Source organism: Kryptolebias marmoratus, linkage group LG23, assembly GCF_001649575.2.
Source record: "Kryptolebias marmoratus isolate JLee-2015 linkage group LG23, ASM164957v2, whole genome shotgun sequence".
NCBI classification, from domain to species: Eukaryota; Metazoa; Chordata; class Actinopteri; order Cyprinodontiformes; family Rivulidae; genus Kryptolebias; species Kryptolebias marmoratus.
Window position 1 is genome coordinate 5105930 of NC_051452.1, and position 11391 is coordinate 5117320.

The 11391-nt window shown below is 39.1% G+C and overlaps 1 protein-coding gene across 2 annotated transcripts in view; it reads right to left on the bottom strand.

The window, feature by feature from the left end:
* Positions 1 to 2859: 2859 nt before the first annotated feature.
* LOC108246838 overlaps positions 2860 to 11391 on the bottom strand; it is a 25806-nt gene continuing 17274 nt past the window's right edge. For both annotated transcript variants that reach the window (XM_017434572.3, XM_025010167.2), the window contains exons 7-13: positions 6526 to 6722; positions 5542 to 5570; positions 5014 to 5069; positions 4726 to 4751; positions 4600 to 4637; positions 3710 to 3735; positions 2860 to 3514 (exon numbers count right to left, since the gene is read on the bottom strand). In XM_017434572.3, the coding sequence (XP_017290061.1) occupies positions 3719 to 3735; positions 4600 to 4637; positions 4726 to 4751; positions 5014 to 5069; positions 5542 to 5570; positions 6526 to 6722 (363 nt within the window). In that variant the 3' untranslated portion in view covers positions 2860 to 3514; positions 3710 to 3718. The remainder of the gene's footprint in view (positions 3515 to 3709; positions 3736 to 4599; positions 4638 to 4725; positions 4752 to 5013; positions 5070 to 5541; positions 5571 to 6525; positions 6723 to 11391) is intronic.

Below are 11391 nucleotides of genomic sequence, written 5' to 3' on the forward strand. Positions count from 1 at the left end.
TAGTTTAGTTATCTTGTACCTGCATTATCATGTCTGTAACTCTGTCTGTAATTTTGTTCTTGTGTTGTAAAGCACTTTGAGTTGCCTTGTGCTGAAAAGTGCTAAATAAATAAATGTACCTACCTACCTACCCTGACTCCAACGTCTCTCTGCCGGGCTTCCTAACTATACGGGCAGATCAAGATTTAATAAGTAGCAGGAAAAGGAAAGGAGGTGGATTGGCTGTGCTTGTCAACAACAGATGGTGTCACCCAGGACATGTTACTGTGAAGTGTCGTCTCTGCAGTCCTGACATTGAACTATTGGCAGTAAGTTTTCGTCCATATTATTTACCAAGAGAGTTCACCGGTGTTGTTTTGGTAGCTGTTTACATTCCACCCTCAGCTGTTGCCAACAATGCATGTGATGTCATCAGTTCTATCGTTGCTAAGATACAGACACAACACCCCAATTCTTTTATGGCAATATCTGGTGATTTTAATCACGCCTCACTCTCTGCCACACTGCCAACGTTTCAACAGTTTGTCAGCTGCTCTACCAGAGAAAACAAGACATTGGATTTGTTTGACACAAATGTCAATGATTCATATACTTCCAAAGCAAGACCTCCTCTGGGTAAATCAGATCACAAACTTGTTTTTCTCTGCTCACAATATAAACCCCTTGTCCATAGACTACCTGTTACAAAAAGGACTGAGAAAGTGGTCACAGGAAGCTGAAGAAGCCCTACAGGGTTGTTTTGATGCTACTGATTGGATTGTTGTTTCTTTAGAAGTCAGTGATGTTCTTTAACAGTAAGTCATGTTCAGGTTCAGCAGCGTTACTGAGAAACGTGACAGTATTCAGGGTTTAAGAACAACCTGTGCTGTAAAACTGGTTTGAACTGATTGTTACATGTAGCCAACAATGAAATCACTCTTTATACATTTTAAACTTCTAATTTACACAGTTTTAGAAAGTAAACACTTCTTTTTCATCCTCGTCCATCTAACTCTGTCCTCTGTGTCCTCTGTCCTCCACGTCCTCTCTAACTGCATCCATATCTGTCCTCTTTGTCTCTAACATCCTTCTGTCCCTCCTCTGCACATGTCCAAACCATCTCAGTCTGTCCTTTCTAACTTTATCTCCCAGTCCTTCAACCTTCGACCTCTGATGTCCTCATTCCTGATCCTGTCCGTCCTCGTCCCTCCCAAGGAGAACCTCAACATCTTCAGCTCTAACACTTCCTGTTCTGTCTCCAAACCAGACAACATGGCCGCTCTCACCACTGTCTGTAAATCTTTCTTTTGACCTTTGTCATGTGTTTTTTACAGTTTTGCATTTTATTATAGGACTGTTTTGTTTTGGTTGTGGTTATGTTGAAACCCAGGTTCTCTGAGGGGAGAGACCTTTTCACCACCTGAATATTTCATTTCTGGACTGAAATCCAAGTGAAGGAAATCCAGCAGAGTCTCAGGCAGCAGGAAGAGGCAGTGAAAGATGCTGCTGCACCTCCTGGTGGACATGCATGTCCAAATACTCTTTATTCTTCAAACAGTTCAGCTGTCCCTTTTAGGAGCTGGAGACAGCCTCTAAAGAAGTCTGATGCTAAATTCATACAATAACACTCTAATTTATAATAATACTGTAGTTTATAGTGCTGTAAGATAAACACCTTCAGTACTTTGGTTTGAAGCTGTTGCCACCATGTGGTACCCTTCAGATGATAATGTAAGAAAAACAGCTATAAAAATACTGACTGAGGCTGAACAAGGAAACTGAAACTAGGCTGCAGGTTCAAATCTCATCCTGTCTTTCTGTGAAGAGTTTGCATGCTCTGTGTGAGTTTTCTCCAGTTTCCTCCAACAGAACATAAATTGGAGACTCTAAATTCACTGTTTGCTTGTTTTACCTGTGTGTCTCTGTGACGGACAGGTCTCCTGTCCTGAAGACAGTCACCTGCGCCTCCATGACCCTGAACAGGATGAAGCACAAACACAAAACAGGTGAGTGATGTTAAACAAGATGAAAACCTGAGGAGGGAAAAATAATCAGCTTGAAAATTTATCCTTTTTTAGGTGGAGAGGCAGTGAAGTATGATAGACGGGTACAGAACATGTATGAGGACAGCAGGACAGGGGTGAGAGCGGCCATGTTGGATGGTTTGGAGACAGAACAGGAAGTGTCAGAGCTGCAGATGTTGACGTTCTCCTTGGGAGGGACGAGGATGGACAGGATCAGGAATGAGGACATCAGAGGTCCAGCACAGGTTGAAGGACTGGGAGATAAAGACTGAGATGGTTTGGACATGTCCAGAGGAGGGATACAGACTTCGATACAATTACTTCTGTCCCTCCTTAGTGTCCAGCCTCCTGTCCAACTCATCAGACGTTTGCTGCCTCCCTCTTTGTCCTACGTTGCATCTCCTCATATTCCTGTCTCCTCTCCTCAGTCCTCTCACTGTCCCTTTCCTTCCTGGCTAACCTCTTCCTCTGGATGACTTCCTGCAACTTCCTCCTCATCTCCTCTGTTTCCTTCACCAACATGTCCAGTCAGATCTGCTCTGATCTCCACTCTCTCCTCCCTGGGAATACTCTCCATCACTTCATCCAGATCCTTCCAGAGTTTCTCTTTGTCTTCTGTGGATCAGAACCACTGACAACCTTCAGACACATCACCCTCTCTGACTCTTTCCACCTCGGTTACTAAATGTTCAGTGTGTGTCAGCTGTTCAAAGGTCCATTCTTCCACATGAAGCCGACCTCCTGCCTTCAGGTGGTCTTTTACATCTTGAGGAGTTTCAGCTGTTTTTAACTTGTTTGTGACAAACAGCAGCCTTCATGTCAAAGATTCATTCAGGAAAGTTAAAACATAAATCAGTTTAAGTCTTAAAACACGTTTATTGTTTAAATTTCAGAAAACAGAGTCAAAACCAAGCCTACAAAGTTCCCATTTACCTTTTTTTTAAGTTGCAACCATCTTTTTTTGTGTTAACATTGTAATTATTTCCCACAGTTTCAAACCTTCAGGACGGCAGCGAGCTGCATCCTCAGAAGGATTCAGGTGTTTAATGTTTGATTGAGACAAATATGAAGACAGCTCACATCTACCTTCTTATCTCCACCTCCATCCTCTACTTTTATTGATTCAACTTGTCCTCATAACATTCAGGAAAAGTCCTATAATGAACCTAAATGCAAAAGTGGTTGAATTTGGAGAAAGATTGAGCTTTCTATGAAGTCAGAGACAAGTAGCTGAGTAAAACAAGTCAAACAGGAAGTCAGGAAGGTTTCTGGAGCTTCACACATTTGTTGCAATCAGCTGGAAACAAGTTATCAAAACTCAATAAACCAACACCAAATAAATCCTACAAATATCACCCATGAATCAGTACATGTCCTAATGACATGTTTTTAAATCTTCATTGTTTAGTTTATTTGCACATCTTTCTGTCCATCTCAGTGGGGACACGTGTCCATGTCTCTTCTTGTCCACTGCAGGTTGGGACGTGATGTCCTGCTTCAGCGGCTCAGGACTGAGGGACAGGAGAGCAGAGACAGATGTCAAAGATCCAGAAAAAATAAATAAATGCAATAAATTCATTAGTTTCTCTGTCTAAATGTTTTTTTTAACAGGTAACTATTTTTAGAGGCCTGTAAAAACTCATAGTAATCAGAAAACTGTTACAGAAAGCTCAAAAGTTTCTAATATATCTTTATGCAAACATTACCCATGAGGATTATTCTTCAGAGGATTCTGTCAATATCCACGACCACAAAGGTAAAAGGAAAAAACAGACAAAAAAGCAATAGTTTAATAAAACAATAAAATATTGAGAAAAATGTATTCATTTGTGAATAAATGCAGCCTCAACACAAAAAATTCACACTAAAATGGTAAACATGTGGGGTTATTCCCTCTGTTTGTCTGTGTAAAGACTTTTCTTTTAATAATATAAACGTTTCTCTTGAATAAACTTCATTCTTTAGGGGAAATGAGTAACATGTTCAGGGATTCTGCAGCAGAAATGTTTTACTTGTTCTCCTGTTGTAATCCAACATCATCACAACATTTCACATTGAAATGTAAACTTCTTAAATTAATTTGTTTTTGAATAAATAATACATTTCATTTAAATATTAAATTTACTTTGGATATATAAAAGTCTAAACTGATATTTGTTCTGACAAACAGAAGCAGTTGTGGGGACTATATTTTGGATCTGCAACAACTTTTCTTTTTTTCCACCTCACTGCTTTGTTCAAAATTAAACCCAAAATGTCTCAAATGATAAATACAACGAAAACAGTACGTAGATTTAAAAGCTAATAATATAAATTTTAAAAGAGATAAAACACAGAAGCAAATCTTTAACTTAAAGCTCGTCTGAATAAAAACATGGTGAACTGCTTTAAAAGACTCAGCAGTGTTGAAAATGAGTTCTAAAAATGTTCAAAATAAAAGCATAAATTCATCATGGCAGATCCAATAAAACAAGAATTTATAGCTTGAATTCAGCAGAAGAAGGTGGGTCGATAATCTGCAGGTTGAGTCATTTATACTCAGTAAACTAAGTGTGACCTGCTGTGGTGCGTTCAAGGACAGCAGGAGAGTTCATACCTGGGTCAGTCGGGGCAGCGTTCGGTTCATCGTTATTCCTGCAGAGACTCAAACCAGTTAGAATTATATAAACTGATACAGAAAACTAAAACCACTGCTTCTGATTTATCTTTGTGAAAACATTACCCGCTAGGATTCTCCGTCTCCGGTTCCTTTTGTCAATGTTCACATCCACAATAAATGTAAAAAAAAAAACAATGATTTTATTAAAACAACAAAAGATTTGTAGAATAAATAAATAAATCAACATCTTTGTAAATAAATACAGCCTAAACCATGAAACTCATACAAAGATGGTAAACAGATGGATTATTCCCTCTGTTTGTGTAAAGACAAACTTTTCTCTTGAATAAACTTCATTCTTTAGGGGAAATGAGTAACATGTTCAGCGATTCTGCAGCAGAAATGTTTTACCTGTCCATCGGAGGGATCATCCGGCTGTTCAGGCTGGTTATTTCCCGGGCTGGTATCTAATCCAACACAATAACAACATTTTAGGTTTTATGTTTAGTTTATTTGAATAAATACAAAAAATACTTCCATATGTTTACTTAATTTAAATCTGCCTGTAATATTTAAAAATCTAATATAATAAAGATTTGTTTTGACCATCAGGACTAAACTGTGTCTCTGCCTCCACGTTTCACAAGGAAATCCACACAAGTTCTAGTATCTGAGACCTTCGGTCTTTGGGAATGTGGTGGGTTTTGTGCCCTGGCAGTAACTTACAGAAATGATTTACATCCTTTATCGTTAATGTATTTTTTAGGCAGCACAGTTTGAGGTGCCCGTCTTCCTTTGCAACAGATTTGAGATTTTAAAAAGTGTGCAAAATCTGAATTGCTCCTGATTATTATCTACAAAAGCCACACAATCCTTTGGTTTATCAGATCTTTTCGTATTCGTAAACAGTGAGTCCAAGTATAGAAGAAGAGTTCATACCTTCAGGAGTTTCATCCGTGGTGTTGACCCTGCAGAGATGAACAATGGTTAGAAAAAGTGGGAACTGAAAACAGAAAAGACTTTTTGTTTTCTCATCTCTCCAATCTAGAAGCGTTAAGCACATTTTATTAACTGATGGAGTGAAATATTTTGGAACTACTGTGGATGGGATGTTTTGTTTGAATTAGCTTACAACCCATTGTGTTTTGGACACGCACCGGTCTTAGGGTCTTGATGATCACAGAGAGAAAGTTTGAAAAATAGTACGAACAAAGTACTTGTCAAGTACAGGTTGCATGCCAGGTATGAGTAAGGTGTAGGAAAAATTGTGCAGTCAGCCCATGGAAGATGTGTGTGTCCTCAGTCTTGTGTGCAAGGAGTAAAAGCTGCACTTGTGACTCAAGTAGTTACCACAAAACAATGACTCATGAACATTGGATTTGTTTTTTGATTTGTTTTTTTCTTGTACAGTAGCAGTTTGAATGTCAGAACATGGCACCCAGGAAGAAGGAAGCAAAAGTAAAGTCTCCTCCAGAGAGGGAACAGCCTGAAACAGCAGAAAGGGAGGAGGAGGAAGAATTTGATGATGATGGCAGCATCGTGAAGCCCTGCAGGGACCGAGTGCTCGCCACACAAAGGGTAGGAAGCCAAAGGCATTTCTGACTTCTGGGCCATATAAATACTTAAAAAATAAAAAATCTGAAATCAGGAGAGGAGAAAATAATGAAAGGAACCGAACGGATTAAAAAGTGTAACAGAAAGATAAAACCTGAACAAAAATGAGTTAATTAAACTTTCGTATTAGCGTTGAACAAGTCTCAAGGCTCTAATTTATACTTAGTTTATAAAGCAAACTTAGATGTCACTCAGTTGGTTTTGTTTCAAAATCTAAAAATCTGTATAAAATATGATTTCACATTAATCCTGTGTCTGTGTGGGAAAACAGGATCAGTTTCACAGTAAAAAACTTGTTTCAAACATTACTTGTTTGTCAGTTGGTTCAGCAAAGTCTTGTATTTGATGATCTCATCTTCCAGGTCTGACTTATGCTGGTACAGTTCATCAATTTCTTCCTTGTATTTTTCATTTTCCTTTGTCACCTTGGACAAATCTCTCTCCAGCTTTGTGGTTTTCCTTAGCTTCACATTCAAATTCTTTACTTCTTTCTCCAGATCGCCATTCTGGGATTTCAACATAAATGAGATGAAACAAGATGAGTGCAGAGAAAGACCACAATGACTGAAATCAAGCTTATGTTCATGTTCTGGTGTAGATTCTCAGTCATCCATGCAATGGTAAGTTCATAAAAGGTTAAAAGCTTTCTCAATATAACAATTTGCAAGCTAGCCAGCTTACATCACATCTCAACTTTAAAAGCTCAACTCCACACTCTCTGTTTCTGAATTGAGAAAGCTCCTCGGATGAGAAGAGAAACGTCTTCAGCTACAGAATAGAAGTCCAGTTGTTTTTATTTTTTAACATTTTTTTGAACTTATGTTCATTTGTTTTTGTACTTTTTAAAAAAAAAAAAAAATTTATTGGATCTTCTCATTTAATTTTTAGTTTTTAATCAGTTTGCCAAATTTTTTGCACATTTTAGTTTAGGGTTAGGACATGAGTTGTGCATTTATTTTCCTGAAATCTTTTTGCACTCTAATCTTTTCTGCAGGCTTTGTGCTCTTTTAGCCGTTCCTATAGCAAAATATTTAGCTGATATTCAGGATGGGTGCTGAGTTTTGATTTTTAGGGAATTTTTTGGGACTTTTTAAAAAATGCAACTTTATTTACAAATATTTTCACAATAGAAATACATTGAGACCTCTTTAATTAATTAAAATATTGTTCTTTTTAAAATCTGCTTAAGCAAATTAAGCAAATTGTGACACCCTTAAATGTTTGCCACATTTTGTTGTGAATATTTCCTTATTCTGGTCAATTCAACACTACTGGTGTAGCTAATAAACTGGATAACTGTGGGTTTTCTCAGGGAAAAAAATAGGACATTATTGGTGATGTAATATCAAATGTTGCCACTGGGGGGCATCACGCCGGCGAACAGGTGGGCTTGGGAGCCGTCTCCCCTCAGACTGTCTTGAGAGACAGCAGGAAGCACACCACTTGTTGCCGATCTCATCATTTTCCCTGTTCTTTTCAGAATAACTTTTATTCTGCTGACTGGTCTCAGGCCTGGGACTTGTTACAAAATTGGCTTAAAGTTGTTTGGATTCAGAGGTCTGTATAAGAACTTTAATACACCCTGTTTGTTTTGTGTTTGCTGACCTCCAGTGGTCTGATTTTACACCTGGTTGTTCCTGAGCTCCAGTGTTTTCTGACAGGACTATTTGATAAAGTAACGGCTGGAAGAAAGCACACCTCTCATCAATGCTAAAGCAAATTAAAGACCGAGAATTTCTTGAAGACATGCACATCACCCACCACATCTCATGCCAGAGTTTCAGACTAAAATCATCTCATGTTAAAATATGATTTAGTTGTAGCAGTTTTAGTCAAACCTTAAAAATAATGTAATTTGTGTCTCATGCAATGTCTCAGAGGATGACTCTCATCTACTACCACATCAAATTTTAGCTCCATATCTGAAAGTTTGTATTTTTATATTTTTAGTCAGAAACGTGTCCCATTTGCTTACATGAGGGGCAGGACTCATACTGCAGCCTGCCACTAGTGGGCGCTGGTCCTTTGTGTGTAGCTATAATAAACACTCCTCTATTGGAACAATGAGGCCTTTCCTTCTGCTGTACTCTGAAAACATTTGGGTTTAACATTAAAAGATGAATATGACACGACGGAGAAACATTTCAGCTTTTATTTCCAGGTGTTTACATCTGGATTGGATTTAGGTGAGTAAAAGGATTGGAATCTGTCTCCTCTCAGTTTCAGATTTGAGTTCTGCCTGTGCAGATTGCATTTATAGTCTACAGAGGTGGAACCACCATAAAAACCAGAGCGCTCTCTATGGGTGAAAAACAAATAACTGAAGCTAAGAGAAGAGGGAAAATCAATCAGAACTAATGCACAAACATTGGCCATAAACAGTCCAACCATTTGGAAGATCCTGAAGAAGACGGAAACCACTGATATATTCAGTAACCGACAACAAACGGGAAGAAAGACCAAAGAAAACGTCAGCAGTTGTCAACAGAAACATTGTGAGAGCATTGAAGACAAACCCTAAAACAACTTGTAGTGTCCAGAGGACAGGAGTGAAGGATTCTCCATCTACCGTTCACAGATGACTTCATCAACAAAAGCACTGAGGTTGCACCTGAACATGCAAACCACTCGTTAGCAAGAAGAACAGGAAGGCCAGACTGGAAATTGACAAAAAGTACAGAGGTGAGCCTCAGGACTTCTGGGACAAAGTTTTATGGACTGATAAGACAAAGATGAACCTTTACCAAAGTGATGGAAAGGCTAAAGAACGTTTTACTGTCTATAGAAACATTTGGTCTGCCAGTTTAAAGAAAGATGCAACCAAGCTAATAAAGAGATCAATATAATCATCCCAAACAAGAAGGGACAAGAAGTGGAAGGTTGTAGACTCGGTCCATTTTCAAACTTCAGCCCTAAAGAGCTGCATTTTACCTGCTGAAGAGGAGACTGAAGAGACTAACCCCCCAAAACAAAAACCTGAAAGACCTAAAGCCCAGGAAAGCATCAGAATAAAAAAGAATAACTGCAAACAAAGGAACTGTAACTAAATATTAATCATTTTAATCTATTGAATGTCTTCTAATACTTTTGCTTCCCTAATAAATAATGCCATCTTCTAAGTTGTGCATCTGATCCAGATGTAAACACCTGGAAATAAAAGCTGAATTGTTGTTCATATTCATCTTTTGATGTCAAACCCAAAAGTTTCAGCTGACAGAAAAATTAAAGGAACAAGCCTCACTGTTCCAATACTTTTCCAGAGGCATGTATAGTGAGGAAATAAAGTATTTAGTCAGTCACCAATTGTGCAAGTTCTCCCACTTAAAAAGAGAGAGGTCTGTAATTGACATCATAGGTAGACCTCAACTATGAGAGACAAAATGAGAAAAAAAAAAATTCAGAAAATCACATTGTCTGAATTTTAAAGAAATTATTTGCAAATAAAGGTGGAAAATAAGTATTTGGTCAATAACAAAAGTTCATCTCAATACTCTGTAATATATCCTTTGTTGGCAATGACAGAGGTCAAACGGTTTCTGTAAGACTTTACAAGGTTGGCACACACTGTTGCTGGAATGTTGGCCCATTCCTCCAAGCAGATCTCCTCTAAAGCAGTGATGTTCTGGGGCTGGAGGCGGGCAACACGGGCTTTCAATTCCCTCCAAAGGTTTTCGATGGGGTTGAGATCTGGAGACTGGCTAGGCCACTCCAGGACCGTGAAAGACTTCTTACAAAGCCACGCCTTTGTTGCCCTGGCAGTGTGCTTGGGATCATTGTCATGCTGAAAGACCCAGCCACGTTTCATCTTCAATGCCCTTGCTGATGGAAGGAGGTTTGCACTCAAAATCTCACAATACATGGCCCCATTCATTCTTTCATGTACACGGACAAGTCGTCCTAGTCCCTTTGCAGAGAAACAGCCCCAAAGCATGATGTTGCCACCCCCATGCTTCACAGTTGGTATGGTGTTCTTTGGATGCAACTCAGCATTCACTCTCCTCCAAACACGACAAGTTGTGTTTATACCAAACAAGTCTACTTTGGTTTCATCTGACATTCTCCCAATCCTCTTCTGGAACATCAACATGCTCTGTAGCAAACTTCAGACGTGCCCGGATATGTACTGGCTTAAGCAGGGGGACACGTCCCTGACGGTGTAGTGTGTTACTGACGGTAGCGTTTGTAACTTTGGTCCCAGCTCTCTGCAGGTCATTCCCCCCGTGTGGTTCTGGGATTTTTGCTCACCATTCTTGGGATAATTCTGACCCCTCGGGCTGAGATCTTGCGTGGAGCCCCTGATCGAGGGAGATTAGCAGTGGTCCTGTAGGTCTTCCATTTTCTGATTATCGCTCCCACAGTAGATTTCTTCACACCAAGCTGCTTGCCTATTGCAGATTCAGTCTTCCCAGCCTGGTGCAGGTCTACAATTCTGTTTCTGGTGTCCTTCGACAGCTCTTTGGTCTTCACCATCGTGGAACCTGGAGTGTGACTGTTTGAGGTTGTGGGCGGGTTACTTTTATACTGTTAACGAGTTCAAACAGGTGCCATTGATACAGGTAATGAGTGAAGGACGGAGGAGCCTCTTAAGGAAGAAGTTACAGGTCTGTGACAGACAGAAATCTTGCTTGCTTGTAGGTGACCAAATACTTATTTTCCACCCTTATTTGCAAATAAATTCTTTAAAATTCAGACAATGTGATTTTCTGAATTTTTTTTTTCTCATTTTCTCTCATAGTTGAGGTCTACCTATGATGTCAATTACAGACCTCTCTCTTTTTAAGTGGGAGAACTTGCACAATTGGTGACTGACCGAATACTTTTTTCCCCACTGTATGTTGACATTGAAATTTGTCCAGTGCTTCAGGAGATATTGTGCTAACAGCAGTGGCGCCGGATTCATTTTCTAGGTGGGGGGGCCACCGGAGTGTTTCGTCACCTTATTAATTTTACATGCATCGAATCATCGTCTAACATCAATAAAAACTGAATAATGAAACGCTTTTTCAGCTATGACTTTTTGGTCCAGTATATTATTATGAATAATGATAATTAGTTTAACCAACCAACAGCTTTATAAATGACCACAATAAAAGTAAACACAGGTAAATAACATGCGCACGGGCAGAGATGGAAGAATCCAACATCTGAGCAACAGAAATATACAAACGCTTGTGC